General features: G+C 40.4%; 1 protein-coding gene across 2 annotated transcripts; it reads left to right on the forward strand.

Annotated features, from left to right (window-relative positions):
• The first annotated feature begins 269 nt into the window (after positions 1–269).
• Positions 270–26134, forward strand: RBBP5 (RB binding protein 5, histone lysine methyltransferase complex subunit). Of its 2 annotated transcripts, XM_079760847.1 has the most exons (13): positions 270–408; positions 7210–7235; positions 8086–8258; positions 13608–13748; positions 14482–14644; positions 15714–15823; positions 17327–17446; positions 17535–17688; positions 17785–17856; positions 18947–19064; positions 20212–20281; positions 20884–21113; positions 21882–26134. In XM_079760847.1, the coding sequence occupies exons 1-13, from the start codon at positions 390–392 to the stop codon at positions 22133–22135; spliced, it is 1650 nt and encodes a 549-aa protein (XP_079616973.1). In that variant the 5' UTR covers positions 270–389; the 3' UTR covers positions 22136–26134. The 2 variants fall into 2 exon arrangements, with proteins under 2 accessions (XP_079616973.1, XP_079616974.1); XM_079760848.1 differs by lacking the exon at positions 7210–7235 and having other exon boundaries at positions 281–408.
• Positions 26135–26184: the final 50 nt, after the last annotated feature.

A 26184-nucleotide genomic window follows, 5' to 3' on the forward strand; every position in this document is an offset into this window, starting at 1 on the left:
CACATAACAGAGCAGTACTAGTCGTCTAACTATATGCCTGAAAGTTCTAGCTCACGTACATAACCCGGGGAGAAACAGCCTCAAGTTCTCGCGTTTTTTAAAGTACTAAGTGTCGAAGACATTTTTGTTCCTTAATAAATATCATAATCAAACGATTTCGACAGAGTCTGTTTTTCTTTTTGGTTAGGCATATATTTGGACAGCCCACTTGAAACGAACAGGGAAGGCGGGGGAAGAAAGCGGAAGCCGAAGGGTCTTCTAAACCAGAAAGTCTCCGGAGCTAGCGCCGGGCTATTGGCAGCGCCCCCCCTTTTAGACGCAGTCTTAGAAGCCGGCGGGGGGAAGGCGTCGTCGCTGGAGCTGAGACCAGGCGTCCAGAGTTCTCAGGAATGAACCTCGAGTTGCTCGGTAAGAAAGGCTATGGCTGCGGCTTAGAGAAGAATCCTTTGGTCCTGGAAGGGAGGGAACCGGGGCGGGAGGGGATTCAGGCTGCAACCTGAGGTACCTAGTTCTGCTGCGGGTCACCGGGCGCTCCTGCTATGCAGCAGCAGCAGGAGGAGGATGCCCAGCTTCTGCCCACGCGGAATGCATTGCCTTTCCAGAGGCTACTTTCTCGGTAGTTTTGGAGCGATAGGGACAGTTTGTGACTTAGTTGCGATGACAAGGACCACAGGTGCTGAAGTACCTCCGAACAGGCAGGACCAGAGTTCCTGGAGAAGAAGGAGTCGGAGAAAGGGAGGCTTGAGGTGAAGCTCTGAAGACTTGTCAGGGATTGGGGTGTCTGGACAGGCTAAATCTTTTTGTAGAAATACGGGAGGCCCAAGGAGGGGAACTGGGAGATCTTCTAGTTGAAACCCCTCATTGAACAGATGAAAAAAAAAAACACACAAAAACGGCTCAGAGGGTAGCGACTGGAAGGCACTAAACGAGTAAATGGCACAGTTGGCACTGGAACCCAGTTATCCTGTCTTCCTATTGAAGCTCCGCAGCTGCCAGGGACGGTGTGTAAAACACTGAGGTGTGAACTACCGACGTCGTTGCCTTTTGTCCCCCTCTCTTTGAGTCATTTCCTCCCTACCCCTCACCCAAGTTGTTTAAAAACTGGAGGCTCTCATTATGTGTTTAGCATGGTAGCCTAGGGATGTCTGAGTTTCCAGAACTCCTAAACGAGTTGCTGTCTTTATGGATATGTTTCTCTTAAAAAAAAAAAATCAGAAGGTGGTTTTGGTTGTACAAAGGGGCTACAAAGATTCTTAAGAAATGGTCCTGCCGAAACCGGTTTGGCTCAGTGGATAGAGCGTCGGCCTGCGGACTCAAGGGTCCCAGGTTCGATTCCGGTCAAGGGCATGTACCTTGGTTGCGGGCACATCCCCAGTAGGGGGTGTGCAAGAGGCAGCTGATTGATGTTTCTAACTCTCTATCCCTCTCTCTTCCTCTCTGTAAAAAATCAATAAAATATATTAAAAAAAAAAGAAGTCATAGATTTAAAAAAAAGAAAAAGAAAAGAAATGGTCCTTACCTTTAAGGAGGTTTTTGTTAGGCAGAAAGGTTAAGAAGGTGATGTAAATAGCCATAAGGTATGCCAGAACATAGGAAGGCCTTTAAGAGTCATTACGGAGAGCTAAGAACATTCAGAAGAGGGGACGAATGCCTTTGGGGCAGGGGAAGAAAGGTTATCATGAACAAAAAGCCTGTGGAGGACTTGGGAGTTTTGAGTGGACATTTAAGATTGGTAAAATATTGGCAGCCTGTAGAATGACGGAATAGGGAGGAGTGCTTCCTAGGAATGTGGGATTGAAGACCTCAGTGAGAGAAGACCTGAAGAATTTGTGTGCTGGGCCAGGTTGTGGGTACTGTGAGTAAAGAGAAGGTCAGGAGATGGGGTTGGTTGGTGCCCCCAGTTCTGTGGAGGCTCTTGAATGCCCAGCTGGAAAGTTTGTGCTCTTTAAGGAAGGTATGGCAGGTCCATTGAAGGGTTTTGACCTGGTAAGTAACTCAAACAAAGCTCCGGATTTCTTTTTAAGATTTATCTGACAGCATTGTTTAGTTGAGTCTTGGAGGGTGTAAAACCGGTTTGCAGGGCTAACGTAGGTGAGTGATATAGAAGGCCTGAGCTAGAAACAGAAAAAAGAGATATCCAGGAAGCAGAGTGGACAGAATGTGAGAATCAATGGCCTATCGCGGTGTGGTGCTGATGGGGAGAAGAGACTGGGTGAAGAATGATGGGAGCCAATAGTGGTATTGCTGATAACTTAAGGATATTGGTAAAAGGCAGCATTTTGCATGTTGAGTGTGGATCTGTGGTTCAGGAGATAGGGTAGCATCTATGAGAGGGATTTGTAATCGTCCTACAGGTGGGCTCATTGAAACCTTGTGAGTAGATGAGACCAAGGGAGTAAGTGGGAGGGGCAGAAAACTGACAAGGACAGAATCTTGGACATTACCTATATTTAGGGGATAGGAAGAGAAATAAGTGATGATAATAAATTAACTAACAGTTATATAGTACTTACTGCGAGCTAGGCTTATTTTTAAGTGCTTTCCACATATTTATCCATACATAGAAGCCAATTGTAGAGCATTTGAGGCCGAGAGCTGGAAAAGGGTTGCTCTGTTTAGTCCTTAAGCAGCTTGGGGCCCCCTCAGCAACTTGAGCAGCCGAAACCAACTTACAATGATTTTAGGAAGGTGTGGGAGACAAAATGGAGGGAAAGAGTTGACCCTTAGTTTTAAAAACTAAAATATAGAGGAAAGATGATAGGCTATTACCTTCAAAGAGATAGCACATGGGAAAGGTGGTTGTTTTCGTTTGTTTGTTGTGTGTTTTAAATACAGAAAATTCATGAGGGTGAAACTTAGGAAGGAATAGTTAGTATTGGAAGGTTATGCAATTTAAAAGAAGGCTTTGTCCACCCTGGCTGGTGTGGTTCAGTGGTTGGAGTGTGTGGGAGGCAACTGGCCACTGTGTTCTCTCTCACATGGATATTTCTCTCTCTCTCTCTCTCTCTCTCTCTCTCTCTCTCTCTCTCTCTCTCTCCCACACACTCTCTAAAAATCAATGGAAAAAAGTATCCTTGGGTGAGGATTAACAAAACAAAAATAATTAAAATAAAATTAAAGAAGGCAGGGTCCAAAAGGTACAAATCTCTATGGGGGTGACTCTGAGTTTTAAAGCAGGAAAGTTAGTGTTACAGAGACAAAGAGAAAGGAGCAGAAATGATGTGATTGTGGGAGCATGCTAAAGGATATCTGGCCAGATTTAGGAAATGAATGATAATGTGTTCTTAATGTGGACACTCAAGATACTAAATCTGCAACCACTTTTTGAGCCTTTGAGTTGTGTCTGGCGGTATGTACAGGAGATACAAAGTTACATGAGTTTTTCAAACTTTTCCCACAACTCACAATAAACATGTATTTTCTAATCACAACCCATTATTTAGACTTACATATATAACTAAGTTTTTCAAAATTACACTTAATCCTTGTTAATGCTAAGTGTCCTCTGGTATCTGCTAACCTATTAAAGAATTTCTGGCTCACTAAATTGATTTATCCATTTATGGTGGATTGGTCCTACTGTTTGAAAAACATTGAAATAAGACACAGCCTTTGCCCTGGATAAATATATAGACTTAGGAGAAGATAACTGTGTATAATATGGAACCAGCTGAAAGAACAATTAATTCTGTATTGTTGGGGCTGGCAATAAAATTTGGGGATGATTTTTACAAGAGGAAGTGCCTTTTAACCGAGACAGTAAATATGAAGTAGGATTTTTCCAGAGGGACAGTTGGAGAGGTAATTACCAGCGCAGAGATCAGTGGTGGTAAAATGTGTGCCATATGTTCAGGAAATGGTGAGTAGTTTATAGCTGGTGCTTAGGATGGGTTATACAAGGTTCTAAACTAAGTGCTGATGGAGAGTTAGCTAAAGATAAATAGGAAAATACTGGCTGAGACCAGATTGAAATTGCTTTTTTAAATTATTCTTAGGCCCTGCCGGTGTTGCTCAGTGGTTGATCGTGTACCTATGAATCTGGAGGTCACGAACCCGGTCAGGGCATGTGCCCAGGTTTCGGGCTCGATCCCCAGTGTGGGGCGTGCCGGAGGATTCTCTCTCATCACTGATGTTTCTATCCCTCTCTCCCTTCCTCTCTGAATTAAATAAAAATATTTAAAAAAAATTATTCTTAGGAGTTTTGTATATTGTTCAGCAAGGGATATTTTTTAGCAGTAAGTGAAATGATGAGATTTGGGGCTTAGAAAGTTGATTGTGGCAACTTGATGAAGTGTTGAGGGAGGCAAGACTGGAGCCTAGGAAATGTGGTAATTATGGTAATGATGGCATTGGATTGGGGTGGGTGTAGTGGGTTCAATTATCTAGACACCTGCAAGTTGCATTTCTCTAAAAGAAATGCCACCAACTCCGTCATCACTTGTTAGATTGAGGAAGCAGAATGCAAACTGCTACTCTGGACCTAATTGCTACAATAGGGAGGAATTGGTTGGCAAGTAGGAAATGATAGGAACATTGAGAGGAAAAGGCCATGAAATTTTAGAGTCATGATAAGTCTTTAAGGAGGGGATGTTCAGCACTTTAGAGCAGGGGTGGGGAACCTTTTTCCTACCAAGGGTCATTTGGGTATTTATAACATCATTCATGGGTCATACAGAATGATCAACTTAAAAATTAGCCTGCTATATTTGGTCAAACATTTAATTAATTCACCCCTGATGCCTGGCAGGGCCAGGCCAAATGATTTCACAGGCCTTGCATGGCCCGCAGGCCCGATGTTCCTCACTCCTGATTGAGAGAATAGACATTATTCCCTATCACGGGACTGGGAGGAAGAAGGCTGGGAAGGCCTGTAGCTCCAAGGCAGTTTGGAAAAAGGATCCTGGTAGAAAAAAAAAGGGTTTGACCTGGGTTTATTTCTCTTTGGCATTCATATCTTTGGGCATTTTTTCCCCTTAATGGTCTTTAACCAGCCTAAGTAGTCTAATTGTGACAGAAAATGGTAGCTGGTGGGAGGATGGAGAATGTAAAAGTGGTCTTGAGCATTCTGAGGAGAGGCCTTGTGCCCTCCTAACCCTGCTTGATGGCATTCTTGCTCAGACTCTTCAACCAAAGTGTCCCAAACTAGCTTAGTCTTTTTGTGTTCACTTTCTCTTTGTGTTCCTTTAAACTCCTATTGTACCCGTTAACCAGGATGAACCTCAAAAAAAAGAAACCCACCCCAAAACATAAAAATACAAAATCAGAGGTAACGTGTTGAGGGGTAATCATGCATTAAAATGGTCCTGGGTTCTGGATCCTCTCTCTCAGATTCTTTTGTGTGGCTTTCCCTCCTCCCAACACAGCACAAGTCACACTCGGTTCCTTCCTGAGTGCTGTATATTTTTAGGTTGTGTTTTTAAATTTGTTTTAAATTATTATTATTATTATTATTATTATTGTTATTGTTATTATTATTATTATTATTGATTTCAGAGAGGAAGGGAGAGAGAGAGAGAGAGAGAGAGAAAGAAACATCAAATATGAGAGAGAGTCATTGATTGGTTGTCTCCTGCACACCCCACACTGGGGATCGAGCCCACAACCTGGGCATGTGCCCTGACTGGGAATCGAACTGTGACCTCCTGGGTTGACGCTCAACTTCTGAGCCACGCTGGCCAGGCTTAGTTTTAATTTTTAAATAAATTTTTGTTTGTTCTCAACCATGTGAACATAAAGCTATATTATTGATTTGGAAAAATGTATATATTGTTAAAGAAGCAAGTCACATAATAATGTGTGCACATTAGATAAATCAAGATAATTACCCTTTTTGACAATTAGGTACCTTGAGTTTCATCTTTCTTTTGGTTTTCTTAACTATGGGGCCTGTTTTTTTTGATGTTTTCTATTAAATTTTTTAAAGGACAAAATGTAATGAAAGTGGTTTTCAGACTTTTTTTTTTAAATTAGAGAGAGAGGGGGAGGAAGAGGGAGAGAAAAAAAGAAATTTCATTGTGAGAGAGAAACATCGGTCTGTTGTCCTTGACCAGGGACTGATCCAGCAATGGTGACCTTTTTGGTGCACAGGACTATGTTCAACCAACTGAGAACCATACCAGCCAGGGCCAGACTCTTTATTTTTTTAAATTAGAGCAGATGGCTTTTTTAAAAATAAAATCTTATTTGGATGCCTTATATGTAAAGCAGCTTTCTTGAACCTGTAGTTCTCAGTGTATAGTTTAAAAACCCTTGTAATAAAATCTAAGTAAATACTGGCAAAGATGGTGCTGCTGCTGAAATTAAACTTTTTAAAAAATATATTTTTATTGATTTCAGAGAGGAAGGGAGAGGGAGAGAGATAGAAACATCAATGATGAGAGAGAATCATTGATTGCCTCCTGTAAACCTTCTTCTGGGGATCCAGCCTGCAACCCAGGCATGTGCCCTTTATCGGAATTGAACCCAGGACCCTCCAGTCTTCAGGCTGACACTATCCACTGGGTCAGACCAGCTAGGGCTGAAATTAAACTTTTGACAAGCAGGCGGTATCATATCTATAGCTTGAAATGTTTATTACTACTAATGTTTAAATACCAAATTTAATATAGAAAAAGCAGTCAGGGATTTTTGTACCAAAATGTTGTTTGCTTAATGTGCTTAACCAACTGCCAGATTATGTTACAAACTAAATGATATCAATAAGGGGAATGATCACTGCTGGTTGGCTGTTGTTAACAAAGATTTTAGAGAATAGTTGGGACTTAAGATAATTTGATTTGATTTTTAAAAGTTTGTTATTTAAAAATAAGCATAATAACATCATTACATGTTTACATAAATAACACATTTTTATGGAAAATAGTTACTTTACAACAAAATAAAATTTAGTGAGAAGAGTGGCATTGTTTTACATTTTTACAAATCTCTGTAAAGTTTTCCTAAATAGAAGTTGGCAGTTCTCTTACATCTGCTTCTGCATTCACTCTGTTGCAACATCATAGGTCATATAGCCTCAGGAGAACTCATCTATAAACATGAAATAACGAGGATAAAAAAGCAAGTACCCTCTTGATATGATAATGAAAATAGGAAAGGGCTTCAGTTCCCCATCCACATTTTGCAGGTCACTGCAACACACCATTCATGAGCTGTAGGATCTGTGGTATGTCACATGTGTTCCATCAAATCTCTTTCTTTGCTTTGTTGCAGAGTCCTTTGGGCAGAATTATCCAGAGGTAAGAGTATAGTATTGTGATTCTTAGGAACATGATAACTCACTAGCTCTTGTGTTTGAGTGGGAAATGCACTTTGACCTTTTTTTTTTTTTTTGACAAGTATTAAATGTGATGATATATCTTTTGCTATAATAAGGAACTAAATGTTCAATTTTGAGTGGGGGAGGCAGATAGGCAGTTGGCTGGAAATCTCACCATAATGTAAATATTATAATTAATTTTCCTTTAAATTAAAAATGACTTTGATTAAAGGATCGCAAACAGCACCATCACCTGTATATAGATTTTTTCTAGTTTTGATCAATGCTTTTACATAGTAATAAATCAATATGTATGCTATAAGTGTGCTTTATTTTTTTAAATGTAAAAATGTTTTGTGTAATACTTGGAATATATTTCATTGTAGCCATGATTATTTTAAATGGCTAGATATTAATGTAAAATAATTTATTTGGCTTTTCTAATGTTACACGTATAGGCTGTTCTAGGGTTCTTGTTTTAAATTATTTTTCTTGGGATATTAAAAAAATATGATTACTGGGTCAGTGGGATGACTCTTTCAATGAATCTTGTTATATTTGGCCTAACTGTCCTCCAGAGTGTGTGTACAAAGTTACAGTGGTAGTGTAAAGGATTGATCACACCTATTTCCAAAAATTCTGTTAGCTTTTAGAAATATTTTTTCATTTTGACTAGTTTAATTGATACAAGAACATACGTAGAGATTATTGTGGTGTACAACATGATTTAAATTCAAGAGAAGTGTCTATAGATAGTAGAGAACCTTTACAAAATGATTTGCACACCTCGGTATTATTGTCTGTATTCTTGTGTTCGTTTTAATTTTTAGGAAGCTGATGGAACTTTGGATTGTATCAGCATGGCCCTGACTTGCACCTTTAACAGGTGGGGCACACTGCTTGCAGTTGGCTGTAATGATGGCCGAATTGTCATCTGGGATTTTTTGACAAGAGGCATTGCTAAAATAATTAGTGCACATATCCATCCAGTCTGTTCTTTATGGTAAGGAATTTTAATATTACTATGTTTAATATGAGTTAAAGCAGGGGGATGAATGGTGACTGTGTAATTGGCAATCTTATTGTAGATATTTTAATATTTAATATTACTAATCCAGCCACTAGTAATGTAATTACTCATAGCTGATGTAGACCTTGAACCCATGATGTCCTTCAAGTTCCTTTGTAATAAGAAATTTAGTGTACTATATGGATTTGTATAAAGCTTTGTCTGAGAATATTTCAGTACTGAAAAGAGATATTTACTGATTGTAGCTGTAATAATGTTTGTGATAAAGATGTTTCATTTAAAATAATAAATCTTGGTTAGGAGAGAAGCTTGGAAGTCATCTAGTCCAGCCTTGTCCAGGTTCTTGATTCCAGCAATTTTAGTTACCCAAAGCAAGTCCATTTCTTCATTGAACTGTATAGTTATTACGGCTTTCTGTCAGATAATTTGAGTTGAATTCTGATTTAATATAAATTCCTATTGATTACTTTCTTACTCTCTGAGATGACTATTTAGGAAATTTTATTTTGGCACAGCACTTCTTTTAAATGAACTTGGGGCCAAAAAAAGTACCTAGTCAAATCTAAATTTACTAAGCGGTAACATATTTCCTTTTGTCTAAGTAGAAGCAGCAGAAGTATTGTTAAGCACTGGACTGGGGGGAGGCCTGAATCCCAGTCTAGTTTTGGCCACTAATGAACTGGTGGTTTGGGGCAAGACTTTTCTCTAATATACAAAGTGAGAGCACCAGCCTGGGTGATCTCTTATGTCCCTTCCAGCTCCATTGCTTTTCATTTCTTTTTTATTGTTGTGTGTTTACGTAAATACTTATTTTTTAACAGCTTTATTAAGATACTAGAGGCCTGGTCGTGCACATTGAAAGGAAATTAATTAGAAGATGGTCGGTGGGGCGGGACTGGTCGAGACTGGCAGGACATGCCCTGGAGCCAGCCTCCCACGGTCCCTCCCTGGCCAGCTGCACCTAGGGCGGCACCGGGGCTCGAAGGGTGTCTGTGGAGTGAGCAGGGTCTCTTGGCTTGGACTGTGGGGATCGGGCTGAAACTGGCAGTCTGACATCCCCCGAGGGGTTCTGGAGTGGGAGAGGGCACTCTGCAAAGTTGCTGTTGCTTGGCAGCTCCTGTGTTGAGCGTCTGCCCTCTGGTGGACAGTGCGTGTCAAACCTATTGACCTCGCTTAGCCTTTTATATATATACTAGAGGCCCGGTGCACAAAATTTGTGCACGGAGGGGGGTTGTCCCTCAGCCCAGCCTGTACCCTCTCCAATATGGGACCCCTCTCACAATCCAGGACTGCTGGCTCCCAACTGCTTGCCTGCCTGCCTTCCTGATTGCCCCTAACCGCTTCTGCCTGCCAGCCTGATCACCCCCTAACTACTCTGCTGCCAGCCTGTTTGCCCCCAACTTCCCTCCTCTGCCGGCCTGGTCACCCCTAACTGCCCTCTCCTGCAGGGTTGATCATCTCCAACTGCCCTTCCTTGCAGGCCTGGTCCTTCTCAACTGCCCTCCCTTGCAGGCCGGGTGCCTCCCAACTGCCCTCTCCTGCTGGCCATCTTGTGGTGACCATCTTGTGTCCACATGGGGGCAGGATCTTTGACCACATGGGGGCAGCTATATTGTGTGTTGCAGTGATGATCAATCTGTATATTACTCTTTTATTAGATAGGATAGAGGCCTGGTACAGGGGTGGGGGCCAGCTGGTTTGCCCTGAAGGGTGTCCCGGATCAGGTGGGGGTTCCCTTGGGGCGTGGGGCGGCCTGAGCGAGGGGCCTGTGGTGGTTTGCAGGCCGGCCACGCCCCCTGGCAACCCAAGCGGAGGCCCTGGTATCTGGAATTTATTTTCCTTCTACAATTGAAACTTTGTAGCCTGGAGCGGAGCCAAGCCTGGGGCTCCCTCCGAGGCCAGCAGCCATTTCTGTTGGGGTTATAATTGAAACTTTGTTGCCTTAAGCGGGTGGGCCCGGCCAGTGTTTGCGGAAAGCTTTGCTTCCCCTGTTGCCGGCGGCAACCCTGGCCTGCTCTCTCAAGCTCCATTCTGCTGCCATTTGTTTGAATTTGTTTACCTTCTATAATTGAAACTTTGTAGCTTGAGTGGAGGCTTAGGCCTGGCAAGGGCAGGTGGAAAGCTTGGCTTCCTCTGTTACCTAGGAAACCTTGCTCTCTGGCTGTAGCCATCTTGGTTTTGGTTAATTTGCATGCTCGCTCTGATTGGATGGTGGGCATGGCTTGTGGGCGTGTCGAGGTATGGTCAATTTGCATATTTGTCTATTATTAGGTAGGATTATTAGGTAGGATAGATTTTAATTCAACAGTCTCCTATGGGTAGTAACTATTATTGTTCCTGTGTTATAGGTGAGGCTATTGAAGTTTAGAAAGGTATATGATTGGCCAAAGATCAAACAGCCAGAAGGTGGTAATGTCTGGGCATAAGTCTGACTCTTGAGCCTGTGTTCTTAACCATGGAGATATATTGCTTGCTAAGTCCTCATTAGCAATCCTTGTTTTAAAATTTGGATAAGTACTGGTTTGGGGTTTCTTTTTTTGTTTCTGCCTTCTGTTTTCAGTTCTGTTTTCTTTTTCCTGCCTTCCTATGGGTTTCTTGAACATTTCTTAGAATTCCATTTTGATTTACCTGTAGTATTTTTTTAGTAGCTATTAGGTATTATATTGTATATATAAAACGTATCACCATTAGCTGGTGTTGACATTTTACCAGTTCAAATGAAGTGTAAGAAACCTTTCCTTCCTTTACCCTCTTTTGTTTATAATTGTCTTAAATATTTCCTCTATATTTTGAGACCCACATAAGATAGTATTTTGATTTTTGCTTCATATGTCAAAGCTCAAGAAGGAAAAAAAGTCTCTATTTACTGATATTTTTACTCTTTGTTCTTTCTTCTTCATGTTCTAATTTCTTTTTTTTATCATTTCCTTTTTGTTTAGAGAACTTCCTTGAGCTATTCTTTTAGGGTAGGTCTGCTCGTGATAAATGTCTTGATTTACCTCTTTGTTCCTGAAGGATATTTTCACTGAATATTGAATTTGGATTGACCGTTCTTTTCTTTAAGCCCTTAAAAAATGTGTCACTTCCTTCTGACCTTCATGGTTTCTGATGAGAAATCCGCTATCATGTGAATTGTTCCATATAGGTAAGGTGTCATTTCTGTCTTAATGCTTTTAAGACTTTTTTCTTTGAACTTCCATTTTCCTCTGGGCAGAAACCTCCACCTGGCTGGCCTTGGCTGCACATTCTGGATTGCAGTCTTCCCCCAGCCCCAATAAATCCTTTTTGCTGAATGAGGGGGAAAAAAAGACTCTTTTCGTTGTCTTTAGTTTCAGAAGTTTGTCTCTGTGTCTTAGAGTAAATTTCTTTGAGCTCATCCTGTTTGAAGTCTATTCTGTTTCTTGAATCTGTAGGTTATATAATCTTGCCAAGTTTGGGAAATTTTCAGCATTATTTCTTCAAATACTTTGAACCCCTACTCTTTTTTCTCTCCTTCCAGGACTCTGATAATATGGCTTTAGATCTTTACTATAGTCCCACAGGTCTGTGAGGTTCTGTTCATTTTTTCCCATTTGTTTTCTTCCTGTTATTCAAATTGCAATTTTTAAATTTTAGCTACTGATTCTTTCCTCTTTCTTCTTCATTGGCTGCTGAACCCATCTCTGAGCGTGTGGTTTTTTTTTAAATTTGTTACTTATTGATGACAGAAAGAGAGAGAGAAAGATCAGTTTGTCATTCCACTTATTTATGCACTCATTGGTTGATTCTTGTATGTGCCCTGACTGGGGTTCGAACTGTGACCTCCTGGTTCATAGGTTGATGCTCAACCACTGAGCCATGCCAGCCAAGCTGGTTTTTAAATTTTAGTTATAATTTTCAATTATAAAGTTCCCATTTCAGTACTTCTTTGTATCTTCTGTTTCTTTGCTGAGACTTTTCGTGTTTGTTTTTCCCCCCATTTATTTCAAGCATGTTTGCAGTTTCTTATTGAAGCATTTTTATGATGGCTGCATTTAAATCCTTGTCAGATAATTCTAAATCTATGTTATCTCTGTGTTAGCATCTGTTGATTGACTTTTCTCATTCAAGTTGAAATTTCCTTTGTTCTTGGATTGATATGATTTTCATTTGAAACTTGGGCATTTTAGGTGTTGTGTTTTGTTGTGTTGTAAGGATGTAGAGCTTATTTATTATTTAAATCTTGTGTTTTAGCAGGCCTCCTCTGATACTGCACAATGGGAAGGGAGGGTACCATCTTGTTATTGCCAGATGGGTTAGAAGTCCAAATTTCTCATTTGGCTGCAGTATGCTGGGTGAGATTGGAAATTCAGGCTCCCCACTGGGCCTCCGAGGCTGATCCTGTCCTGCCTGGGAAGGCTCGAAGTGCTTTGTTCCTGTTCCCCACCTGGTCTGCACTAATTCTGTGGCTGAGATCCTCATTACCACGTGAAAGTTTGGCTTTTCCGGCGGAACTTTTCTGGCACCAGCTAGGAGGGAAGGGTGCTTTGCTGTAAACTGGGCAATGTGGAAGTCTAGACTCTATTTACACCTTGCTGACTGGGGTTGCCGTGTTTCCCGTGGTGGTTGCTGGAGTAAAGTGCCTGTCGTCTAAACGTTTCTGTCCCTCTGTTTGTCCTTTCCTGGTCCTTTGGTCAAAGAAAGCAGGCTCTTCTCCAGCCTTTGTGTGTGTCCATTGGTATCACTGTGTTGTTGGCTTCTCCATCACTTGGTCTGGGACATGGGAGGCAAAAAGAACACCCAGTGAACTGTTATGTCATTTCTCTGTCCTGCAGTCTCTAGCCAGTTGTCTTCTCTCTGTCTTTCAGAGTCTTTTTCTGTTTGTTTATATATAATGTCCAGGTGCTTAGCCGTAGTTAGCAGGAGTAATTCATTCCTTTCTTAATTATTTTAAATAACAGATACTTATCTTTATTATTTGTTTAAGCTCTGAGGGTTTTACTGCAGGAGCAATCAGAAAGCTCAGATACTCCCTCTCCACCCCTAAGAAAATAACCTGTTTTTTGTTAAATCAGCACTTAAGGGCTCGCTGATTGTAGACTAATATATGCATGTTTTTTCACAGAGCCACTTGTAGTGTTATCTTGAATTGTTAAGTGCTTCTGTTACTAGATATGAAAATGTCATGAAAACATTCTTATTTATTGCTTAGTTGGGAGAGCTTGTTGTATGTTTTAAAAAAAGAAATATTGAGTATATGTTTTAAAAAAAGAAATATTGTGACTTAAGCGTTTTTGTCCGTAAGAGTGGTATGATGTACTTTACCTTAAAACATGTGCTAAGTTACTCTTTTTCCCTTCTCAGCTGGAGTCGAGATGGCCATAAGCTCGTGAGTGCTTCCACTGATAACATAGTGTCACAGTGGGATGTTCTCTCAGGAGACTGCGACCAGAGGTTTCGGTTCCCTTCACCCATCTTAAAAGTCCAGTATCATCCAAGAGATCAGTATGTTCAATCTGAGCTGTTCTTCCTGGGGTGGGGTCTAATTTTATATGGATTAGCTCCAGGCTTATGACAATTTCAGTTTAAGGTTTTGGGCAGCAAATTCACACATCCCTAGACCTTCCACATAAAAAAAGTCTTCCTGTCTAGGTTGGCTCTACTAAATATATTTTAAGGAGAGTGTTATATAGTGAAATGCTGGCCAAACATAGGACTTTGGAAATGGACAAAGATAGGAATAAGTATAATAACTAGTCCTTGACCTGCCCTTCCCCCTCCCCATTTTTGGATTTCTTTAGTAGAAGAAATCATTCAGTATTAAACTGCATTAAAGAAAGAATGACCTAATCATTCCGTTACCCAGACATTCTCTGGGTTCTCTTTAGTCAAGTTCTCTTTACGTATAAAGGCTGTTATATAAAGCTTTATCGCTCACAAAGTGTAGATATGCATGTTACGTGTCCATAAATACTATTTTTTTACATGGTTTTAATCAATATTTTACTTAATTTTATACATATTTTACTAGTTTGCTACATTTTTATTTTTAGTGATTACATTTTATTTTGTCAAGGTAGGATTCCATAACTTTATTCAGTCATTTCTTGTCATTACACAGTTAGATTTTAGGCTTTCACTATACGTATTCAGTTTGTTTGGGCTAGAAGAGTAGGTGAGGGTATCAACCTTCTGATACTAAAGCAACAGCCAATGTACTATTCATATTTTTAAACAGGAACAAGGTTCTCGTGTGTCCCATGAAATCTGCTCCTGTCATGTTGACCCTTTCAGATTCCAAACATGTTGTTCTACCGGTAGACGATGACTCGGACTTGAACGTGGTTGCATCTTTTGATAGGCGAGGGGAATATATCTATACAGGAAATGCAAAAGGCAAGGTAAGCCTAGAAGCCAGCAAAATACCCCTCAGTCATCCTGTGCTTTGGCTCATTTTGTGTGTGCTTATGCTACTTCCTTTGAAATTTCTTTTACCCCTACTCTAAGCATGCCTCCCACACATATTGCTTATTTTTCTCTCATGCTTAATAATTTCTGTTCTTTGGATTTAGAGTGGTCAGAGATTATGTGGCCTAGAAAAAGATGGAAGGGCCTTTACTGGGTGCTACTAAGGAAGGATCATTTCTAAATTACAAAATTTAAAAGTCACATTATTGCTGGTGAAAATACTTAGTTCTGTAAATATTGTATAATTCAGGCTAGCTTAACCTGTCGTTTTGTAGAAGTCAGGTTAGATGAGTGCTAAGGTACCTTTTAAGCTTAGAGTTTGTAGTTCTATTAGGCTTCTTGAATTTTTTTTAAAAAACTAGGGCACATGGGCTAGTATAATTCCATTGCTACTTTAGAAAGTGACAATTTTTTAAAATTGCAGTAAAAAAACATATAAAGTACATACAACATAAAATTTAGCACCTTAACCATTAAGTGTATAAAATAATAACTCCCTACTCCCTGCTCCCACATCCCTACCTCTCCCTCCAGCCCCTGGTCACTATCATTCGGTGAATTTGGCTACTCTAGGTACCTCATATAAATGGACTCATACAGTATTTGTCTTTTTGTGACTGGCTTATTTCATTTAGCATAATATCCTTAAGATTTAGCCATGCTCAGCATGTGCCAGAATTTCCATCCTTTTCAAGGCTGAATAATATCCCATTGTATGTATGCACATTTTGTTTATTCATTCATCTGTTGATGAATACTTGGGTTGCTTCCACTTTTTGATCATTGTGATTAACACCAAACATTCTCTTTTAAGAATAGATTAAGACATTGTCCTTTATTTGAAGAGGTAAAAGGCAATACCAGTTAATCAAGTTGAATACATGGGAATAAAGATGTTTATATATTTTTACCTAGTCTCTCTCAGTTTTAGAAACAGAAGCCAGATCCAATTACTGTAAGTTACTTGACTACTTACTTTTAACTTTTTTTTTTAAACTTTAGATTTTGGTCTTAAAAACAGATTCTCAAGATCTTGTTGCTTCCTTCAGAGTAACAACTGGAACCAGCAATACCACAGCCATTAAGTCAATAGAGTTTGCCCGGAAGGGGAGGTGAGACCTTGTCTTGTTAGGGACAGTTTTAATTGAGTGGAATGCAAAAATACATTGATTCACACTTTTTGTGTATATTATACTTAAAATTTTGTAAAAGTTTACTTTAAAAATGGTTATTAGAGCCCGGCCGGCGTGGTTCAGTGATTGAGCATCAACCTATTAACTAAGAGGTCACGGTTTGATTCCTGGTCAGGGCACATGCCTGGGTTGTGTGTTTGACCCCCATTGGGAGGCATGCAGGAGGCAGCCGATCAATGATTCTCTCATCATTGAGGTTTCTATCTCTCTCTCCCTCTCCCTTCCTCTCTGAAATCAATAAAAAATACTTTTAAAAATGGTTATTAGAAACTTTCAATATCTGGTTCTTAATTTTACTGCATTGAACCAGCATTTACATCTTCTTTACCAGGAGGTTATCAGGCAGTTCCTTTACAGAAAGGATATCTGAGTGATATGCGCTGGAACCAATGCCTGGCATGTGGTTAGCACTGGGTAAAGATTAGCTATTACTATAATTAGAATAGATGTCACAGAATTCACAGAGTAACTGAACATATACTTTATTCACATAAAACCAACCTGTTTACCCCTTTAATTTCCAATGTTTTTCTGGTAAGTTTGGTTATCTAGCTAGAAGTAGACATATCAACAGAGACAAGAAGAAACAGGTTGTCAATAAAAGAGGTAACAGTCATCCTATTTCATGTAGGAACACCATACATGCTTAGGGGACATTCATGTTCAAAATTCTCTTCGATTAAGAAAAGGTTTGGCCCTGACTGGTTTGGCTCAGTGGATAGAGCGTCAGCCTGCGGACTGAAAGGTCCCGGGTTCGATTCCAGTCAAGGGCATGTACCTTGGTTGCAGGCACATCCCCTGTGGGAGGTGTGCAGGAGGCAGCTGATCGATGTTTCTCTCCCATCGATGTTTCTAACTCTCTATCCCTCTCCCTTTCTCTCTGTGAAAAATCAATAAAATATATTAAAAAAAAGAAAAAAAAGAAAAGGTTTGTCAGTAGAGTCTGGAAGGAGGGTGTGCAATAATATATTTTAGACAAATTTCTAAAGTTATTAATAGTAAGAAACAAAAGGAACATTTTAAATTGAAATAGTTTATGAACTCATTAAGAAGAATATATTGTGAATAAAATAGGCCAGAGAAATGAAGTATTTATATACATCTAACTGTATTCCTGGGAATTCAAGCTGGTTTCAATTTACAGGTCTTGGATTTCAGTCAGTACTGATGATTGGTTTGTTAGTTTGCACATGCAGGGTTCAAGCATACACAGGAGGTATATAATATATCTTCACTTCAAATTAAATTTTGGTTTGGAATGTGACAAGTAGATGCATAAGTATTTGAGTATATTACTTAGGTCTTTACTCAGTTTCTCCCCAATTTATTAGTTGTTTTATGGTACTGTTCTAAGTAACAGGTTGTAATAGAAAATGTTAACGGAAACAGATTCCTGACTTGTGATTTTTCTCCTTTCTGCAGTTGCTTTTTAATTAACACGGCAGATCGAATAATCCGAGTTTATGATGGCAGGGAAATCTTAACCTGTGGGAGAGATGGAGAGCCTGAACCTATGCAGAAGTTACAGGACTTGGTCAATAGGTGGGTAGCAGAACCTAGAAGAACGTGTGCTGAGTCATAACCTGGGCTCGGGTTCTAGTTTTCCTTGGGTGCTTTCTTTGTCCTTTAGGACCCCATGGAAGAAATGCTGCTTCTCTGGGGATGGGGAATACATAGTGGCAGGGTCAGCCCGGCAGCACGCCCTGTACATTTGGGAGAAGAGCATAGGCAACCTGGTGAAGATTCTCCACGGGACAAGGGGAGAGCTCCTGTTGGATGTGGCTGTGAGTAGAATGAGAGGTTGCTGTTGTTACTTCTGTAACACTGACAACCGTGGATTCCTTCTTAGAACTGATTTTTCTTTCCTTCATTAAATTTAGTGGCATCCTGTTCGACCCATCATAGCATCTATTTCTAGTGGAGTGGTATCTATCTGGGCGCAAAATCAAGTAGTAAGTATTTTTCTGGTATAATTACTTTGAAACTAGAAACCCTTTTTTTATCAAAGAATTTTACAAATAGTACACTAAAAATTACCTTATTTACTTTTTTGCATATGATTATTTTTATTTATTGATTGATTTCAGAGAGGAAGGAAGAGGGAGATATGGAAACATCAATGATGAGAGAGTCATTGATTGGCTGCCTCCTGCACACCCCCCTACTGGGGATCGAGCCAGCAATGCAGGCATGCATCCTGACTGGGACTAGAACCCTGACCTCCTGGTTCATAGGTCGATGCTCAACCACTGAGCCACACCAGCTGGGCTTGCATATGAATCTTGTAACCTAATTAAATAGGTTCAGTGCATCTAGATTTGCCTTATTTTGATGGGATGGTCTTGGGCGATAGCCAATTTACTAGTTGTTTTCAGCGAGAAGTCTAGTGGACTTTCTGCTACATTTTTCTGTTTCTTTATCTGAAATAGATTATTCTTTTGCGTTTCTTTTTTTTCAGCTCAGTTTCTGTTTTATATCTTGGTTTTATTTTAAACACCTTTCATTATATTTATAATCGATGTACTCATAATCAGTCTAATAATATATGAAAGATTTGAAGATGTTGGACCCTAGAATTTTCTTTACTTACTGCACTTTTTGGGTTATAAAGCAATATTTGTTAACACCTTGGAGAATGGTTAATTAGCAGCCTAGAAAGTGTGTAGAACTCTGGTCATTTTGCCTTATTTGCCCTTTAGGGCAGTACCGAGGAAGTTTGGGGTGGAGGTTTGGGTTTTGGATTATTGCTTCAATGAAGAAGAGTAAGTGGGAATTGGAGTTGATTTTACATCTTAAAAAGATTAAAGATGGCAGGGTTTTTTTTTTAAATGAAAGAACTACAGTTAATAATAACTTGGAATGTTCAAGGTAGGAATTACCTTAATATAGTAAAACCTATAGATCTCCGATTTTCATTATCCATCAAATTTGATCTCCGAATTCTAAGTTGCTTTCATGTTTAAATCTTTCACTTATGTGATTAATGGCTAGAGCACAGACTGTTGCTTTCTCAGACGGTTATGCACTCTGTTTGTGGTGTAGGAAAATTGGAGTGCCTTTGCACCAGACTTCAAAGAGTTGGATGAAAATGTAGAGTACGAGGAAAGGGAATCAGAGTTTGATATTGAAGATGAAGATAAGAGTGAGCCGGAGCAGACAGGTAATATTTCTTCATTGCAGATAGTATTTCTCAAAAGAAAACTGATTGTTTTATTTAGTATTCATCCTTAATTTGTGTTGAAAGTTTACTTCATCATTTAGTCTAAAATGTCACCTTTTTTTAATTGACTAAGGGCTTACGTGGGCATTATTACTAGGATTCACCAGCTCTCTTAACATTTCACTTTGCATTTCCTGATTAATTACAGATGGTTAATTGAGGATTTACCTGTAGCACTTAGCAAAGCTCCCACACATGCTGAGTCTCAGCTGTATCATGTGTTGTCTCTCCTTTGTCAGTAAAGTGAAGGTAAAGAGCTCAGGCTCTGGAGTCATATTGTATTGGGAAAACTACATATTCCTTAAACCTGAGTGTCCTTGTGCGTATAAGAGTGGTGATAATAGAGCCTGCCTTTTAGGGTTGTGGGGAATGGATGAGGTACTTCACCTGAAGCACTTAGTATAGTGCTAGGTCTGATAGGCATTCTGTTATGATCGTGATCATTGATATTTTTCTCTATCTTCTGAACTTCCAGGTAGGAAACTCCTTGAGAATAAAGATTTGACTTTTTATCCCCATGGTGTCTAACACAGGGCTTTATATCTAGTGGGGGTTTCAGTGTGTGAATGCTTATTCTGCCCAGTTGGCACTGTCAGTGAATAACTAATGCCACAGATCACCTTGATGGTGCTGGAATTAGGTCCCTATTTTGTAATAGTAGGGAACTTGCATACCTCATGTGTGTTAGCAGGACCACCGGGAGTGCAGCATGTGCTGGACTGTATTGATATTACCGAGTTGTGTTCTGTGAAGCCTTTACTGTAGCACTTACTATGTTGAATTGAATTCAACATATCTTTACTGTAGCACTTACTATGTTGAATTGAAATAATCTGTTAATGTCTGTCTTCCCAATTAGACTATGAGGCTTTTACTGAAGAACTGTTCCCAAGTTTCTCGGTTTCACTGTAGTCCCCATGCCTAGCACATGGTGGCAATTAGCACATACTTGTTGAATGATTAAATAAATGAACTGTTTGCTTCTCCTCCTTGGTTTCTTCTGAATTTCCATTTATGAAAATCATTGAGCCACGAGTGAAAAGCAGTTTTGCACTTTTCACACCTCTGCTGTGTATCTGTCCTGCAGGGGCTGATGCTGCTGAGGATGAAGAAGTGGATGTCACCAGTGTGGACCCTATTGCTGCTTTCTGTAGCAGGTGAGCCACCTTGGTGGGTAGGCCTCGGGACACTCCTCCTCTTCAGTTCCCCGTGGCTGGTCCTTCAGTCCCATGTGCTTATTAGCCCCAAGAGATAGCTGCTTTTGTGTACACGAAATCCTTTCCTTTCTCCCCGATAGAAAAATCTTAAACCGAAATAATTCATTTATGCCATTTAATTTTACTACTGATTTTATTTTATTTTTTATTTTACTTTTTTAAATATATATTTTTATTGATTTCAGAGAGGAAGGAAGAGGGAGAGAGATAGAAACATCCATGATGAGAGAGAATCATGGATTGGCTGCCTCCTGCAAGTCCACCACTGGGGATCGAACCCACAACCCAGGCATATGCCCTTGAGCAGAATTGAACCTGGGACCTTTCAGTTCCCAGGCTGACGCTCTATCCAGTGAGCCAAACCAGCCAGGGCTTTTTACTACTGATTTTATTAATCATGCTGTCTGATTTCCTTTCTTTCATGCTGGCTTTCTTAGAATTCCAGATCCTTAGAGGTGATTCTGTCCTAGAGGAAGGGTTATTGGTTTAAGCAACTGTCTCCTCTTTTTTTCCAATCCCTTCTCTGATCTTATTCCAAATAGTGATGAAGAACTGGAAGATTCAAAGGCTCTATTATATTTACCCATTGCCCCTGAGGTAGAAGACCCAGAAGAAAATCCTTATGGCCCCCCACCGGATGCAGTCCAAACTTCCTTGATAGACGAAGGGGCTAGTTCAGAAAAGAAGAGGCAGTCTTCAGCAGATGGGTCCCAGCCACCTAAGAAGAAACCCAAAACAACCAATATAGAACTTCAAGGAGTTCCAAATGATGGTAAGAGCCGCCTCTTTCTGTTGCCTGATAGACCCCACTTTTTACTCTTCGTACAATCTGGCAATTTCCTGTTTCAGTGATTTTCCCTTAAAGGAATTTCCCCAGAGTCTTTACAACTTTGTAATGATTTCATGTGCTTTCACTTCTCTTTCAAATGGGGAGATTCTGCCCTCTGTACTTTGCCTAAGATGTCATGACACATTGTAAGTCTTCTGACATCTGGCTCTGAGTTTGTTTCACCGTGCCACCGTCTCCATCGCTGCTGCCACCCGCCCCTGAAGAGTTTATTAGGTGGTAGAGTACTAGTCGGACATGGACAGTCTTCTTTCCTCCTACATACTTTTCGCAGTCTGACTCTGGGAGCCTTAATGATCACGTGGTTGAGTCAGGATTCTTGCCTGGGACTCTAGTTCCAAAGCCCATTTTCTCTCTGTTCTCACATGATATTATGGTTGTGTGTACTCCTGTTCTGCCTTGGTGTGTACAGTGTCAGTGTGTCTTTCAGCTACTTTTTCCATTTAGAACTGCTGTGGCTTGGTGCAAACCACATAGGCTATATGTGCCCTTTGGCCAAGCAACTATTTCTCAATGACCATTCTTTTTATAGTTTTTTAAATAATAAAGCAAATTTTTCTCTTTGTATTAGTGGATCTGGGACATAAGGGCAACATCCTTTGCTCCTGGATAGGTGGCATGCCATGTGCTTAGTTGGGGTGATGGGGCTGGTGGTGGACGGATTCCTTTCCATGCCTGTCTGTCCTTTTACAGAAGTCCATCCACTACTGGGTGTGAAGGGGGATGGCAAATCCAAGAAGAAGCAAGCAGGCCGGCCTAAAGGATCAAAAGGTAAAGAGAAAGATTCTCCATTTAAACCGAAACTCTACAAAGGGGACAGAGGTTTACCTCTGGAAGGATCAGCGAAGGGTAAAGTGCAGGCGGAACTCAGCCAGCCCTTGACAGGTAAGGACACATTGGGAGCGCTGTCTGGCTTGCTTTGTGGCCTTGCTTTGTACAGCCCTTGACTCCGTGTACCTGCAGCATTTTTTCTTCCTTCCTCCTTTTTCCAAGTGGCAGATTTTCTCTGAGTTTTAAGCTTCCAACAAGGGCAGGCTCAAACAGATTTGGCTTAATTTCGTGGCTCTTAACTTGGGTCCCTAAATAGGTTTTAAGGGTCTGCATTCCCTTGATATTATGTGAATTCAGAATATTGTGTGAATATCTGTGTGGGGAAGATGCCCATACCTTTAATTAGATTTCCTATTGGAATTCATGACTCAAAAAGGGGAAACAACCCCTAGTTTAATTCATTTCTTCATCTGTATTTGCTCTTAGATGTTTGTTTTGTCTCAAATGAAAGAGCCATGCAGATAACCAGAACTATAAGCTTGCTTTATATAGCCCATGATTATTTAACTGTGGCCCCCCTCTCTCTCTCTCTCTCTCTTGCTCTTTCTCTCTCACTCTTACTCTCTCTCTGTCTCTCTGCCAGTAGTCTAGAAGCAGTAATTAAGTTGTTCGTAGTACTGTCATAATAAAAAAAGAAGATGAGTTGTTTTGTTTTTCAAACAAGAGATTACCAAAAAGACAGAAACCACAGTATCTTTGTAGCTTCTTAACACCTAAGCCTTTTGAAACTTACTGAGTTTTCTCACTTTTATATGATTGAGGAATTTTTATTAGGGGATGGGAGAACAGTTGCAATTTTCTATCAAATATTTGTGACTCTAAGCTTTGGTCTCTTGTTTGGAAACTAGTCATCAAATTAGAATCCATTTCTATTCAAACATTGTTGGGTTTTAGAAACTTTTTGTTTTATGCACAAAGCATTACTTTAGTTAATACAGTACTCTCAGTTTTTGGCGGCTAGGTCAGTAGACTCAGCGCCCCAATGATAAAATATTGGCTATATTCAGGCCTACTCCCCCCCACCTTGCTTTACAATTGTAATGAATATGTGATGATGAGATGCACTGGGATGTGAGATGGAATTCCTTGCTTACACCTTCAGTCAGTTCATCATTGTGCACACGACTTCTCTTCTGCAGAGAAGCCGAAGCAGGCCCGGTTACTCTCATTTTGAGTATTCTGCCTCAAATGAGCTAGACTTCAGTTTTTACTGCCCAACAGCTTATCACTGAACATCCCCACTTTTTCACAGCCCAACACCTTACCGCTGAGAACCCCCACTTTTCCCAACATTTATGGTGCTTCACTGATAGTTATCACCTCCACATTCAATCCATCAAAGGCTCTGTCTGTATATTTTTAAATAGCCTAAAAGAGTTATATGGGTATCGTCAATAAAGATCGCAGATTAGTAATTGACTCATTAAATAAAATTGATTCTTTTAAAAAAAATATATTTTATTGATTTTTTACAGAGAGGAAGGGAGAGAGATAGAAAGTTAGAAACATCAATGAGAGAGAAGTGTTGATCAGCTGCCTCCTGCACAGCCCCCACTGGGGATGTGCCCACAACCAAGGTACATGTCCTTGACCAGAATCGAACCCGGGACCCTTCAGTCCGCAGGACGACGCTCTACCCACCGAGCCAAACAGGCTAGGGCAAAATTGATTCTTTTATAACCCACTTCTTGCACACTTCTACTACAGAAGACACAGTTTAAGGTGTAAGTAGATTTTTCTGGCCCAGGGATTGGAAATGCTTCAGGGTGATTTAAAAGTTGGCCAAACATAGTGAATTAATTGAAATATTCTAGGACACAGTCTCCTAGCTCCTTCAAAAGCTGCCTGTAATTAATCATTTGCTTTGTGATAGTAAATGTATGGTAAATAAACCATTAAGTTTTCTCTCTGTGATATAGTGATTTCAACTTTTACGTTTAGTTGGTGTGGTCACTGGCAGTAACTAAATGTCTCTGACATTCGCCAAACTGGGTTTCTGTCAGAGGCACCGGTGAGGTGCTGCTGGCGTTTGCAGAGTGTGACAGCAGTGGGTTCTCAGCTGTGCTTCAGAAAGGTCTGAGAGAGTCAGAATCAAAATGTTGGCAAGTTTACTCAACCTTAAAGAAATGGGTCTTTATTCATTAAACGTTTCAAAATACTGAATACAGTTTTCAGGGATACTTTGAACTATATGTGGACTACATATTTTAGTACTGGTACAAATCAGCATTTCAAAGCTCCTTCTAAAAAGAATAGAAACCATTATCAGGGGCCTATTGGAAGTTTGTTTCCACTCACTTTGCTGACAAGGTTAAATGAGGCACCAACCTCATTAAAGGCTAGAACCTATATCTTGGAATAGCTGGGTGCTTCAAACTGGATTTTTATTTCTACATTATTAGGCACTTGAGTTGGTCAACCTTAAGTAGACACAACTATTTTAAAAGCTTTACCCTTTATTTTTTATTTCTTAAATGTATTTTATTGATTTTTACAGAGAGGAATGGAGAGGGATAGAGAGCTAGAAACATCAATGGGAGAGAAACATCGATCAGCTGCCTCCTGCACACCTCCTACTGGGGTTACATGCCCTTGATCAGAATCGACCTGGGACCCTTCAGTCCACAGGCCGACGCTCTATCCACTGAGTCAAACCAGTTAGGGCACAGCTTTACCCTTTAAAAGAACTAGAGGAGACTTTTATATAATAGAGCCAGGGTGATGATACATTTTCTGACAACACACAGACAAAACAGTTGCATAGTTACTGCAGACATTTCACCAACTTCTCATTATTGCGTGCATGCGTGCTTCCCCATGTAACCTAGGCTTCCTTCTGCCCTTTTCTCCTTTCTTCGCTGGCCTTGGTGCCCTGACCTTTTGCTAAATGGAAACCTCAAAACTGAAATGGTCAGATTAAACTTGAGTTTGCTGAGGGTCAGGATCATTAAGAAACCTCAAAGGGGCATTGTGGTTTGGTTCCAAGACTTTCTTAGAGAGCTGCATCCAGCTTTATTGACCAGCTGCAGTTTGGTTAGGATCTTTGTGATGGCTGCAAATCTGGGGAGAGTGGTGCAACTGAGAATTACAGATAACTCCATTAGAAGCCTCAGTTGCAAGACAACCCATCATATCTTTGTGTAGGATTTTTCAGGCAAGAATGGGGCTTCATCCAATACGATGGTCAGCTTGGAGGGCCCTGAGCAAGCACAGGCTGGCTGGCACAGGCTGGCTGACACACGCTATTAATTTTCAGATAGTCCCCCAAGGCCATAGAGATAACAACTCTGGTATTTGAGTTTCATGTTCTTCCACACCTTGGAGATTCTCAGTAAAACGCAGCGTACAATCATTGTAGATAGATTTCCCCGAGGTATTCAGAAATGAAATCTGACCCAGAATGCCTGAGGCTGAACCGTCTTCAGAAATCAGTTCAGGTGTTTGCTTCAGCAGCACGTATACTAAAATTGGGACGCTCCCGAGATGAGCATGGCCCCTGTGCAAGGATCACACACATCCCCCCAAATCAATTCAGTCTGAGGGTTGTTTTTGTAGATTCAAAACCTTGAATCTACAATTCAAGGTCGCCTCCCTCAAAATGCCCTAGTTTTGCATTCAAACTAAATTATTTGAAGGCAGGATTATACGTGTAGGTTGTGTGTTACTGCTCAAGTTACATAAATGACAACTGTTTGTTAATATCTGCAATTTAGGAGTTATTGAATAAACTGTTTGGTAAGCCCTGATTAGCCCTGACAAAGCTGCTATAGTGTGTTCGTATTGGAACAGGATGTTATGAATTTCAAAGGGTGGTTGGAAGACATAAACCATATAGAAATAATCTGCTCTCTGGAATCTAGAGCCACAGAAAATTCTTCCCTATCAAACAGCTCCTCGGTATTGGATAACATCCATGAAGACACACTTTCTGTGTTGAGGGAGGACCCATCAGTGAAGTGTGGTGAGGGTGACCTGACCTTGGGACTTTTTGGAAAGACCAGACCAACATGGCACTTACCAGATCCCCTCAATTTCCTTATTAAATACTCTCCAGAGGACAGTCCTCCGGTCAGAAACGTGAGATGCAAGCAGATCCACCAGTGTCCCCGTTACCCTGTGACTGCTCAAGGTTTGCCCAAGAACTACGGCTCCTTGGCAGTAAACA

Source organism: Cnephaeus nilssonii (genome assembly GCF_951640355.1).
Source record: "Cnephaeus nilssonii genome assembly, chromosome: 21".
Classification (NCBI taxonomy): Eukaryota; Metazoa; Chordata; class Mammalia; order Chiroptera; family Vespertilionidae; genus Cnephaeus; species Cnephaeus nilssonii.

What these genes read in the sequence shown, in the direction of transcription:
- RBBP5 (XM_079760847.1), top strand. An exon ending in TTGGGCAGAATTATCCAGAG is followed by an intron (nt 7,236 to 8,085) that starts GTAAGAGTATAG and finishes TTTAATTTTTAG; the next exon opens with GAAGCTGATGGAACTTTGGA. An exon ending in CATCCAGTCTGTTCTTTATG is followed by an intron (nt 8,259 to 13,607) that starts GTAAGGAATTTT and finishes TTCCCTTCTCAG; the next exon opens with CTGGAGTCGAGATGGCCATA.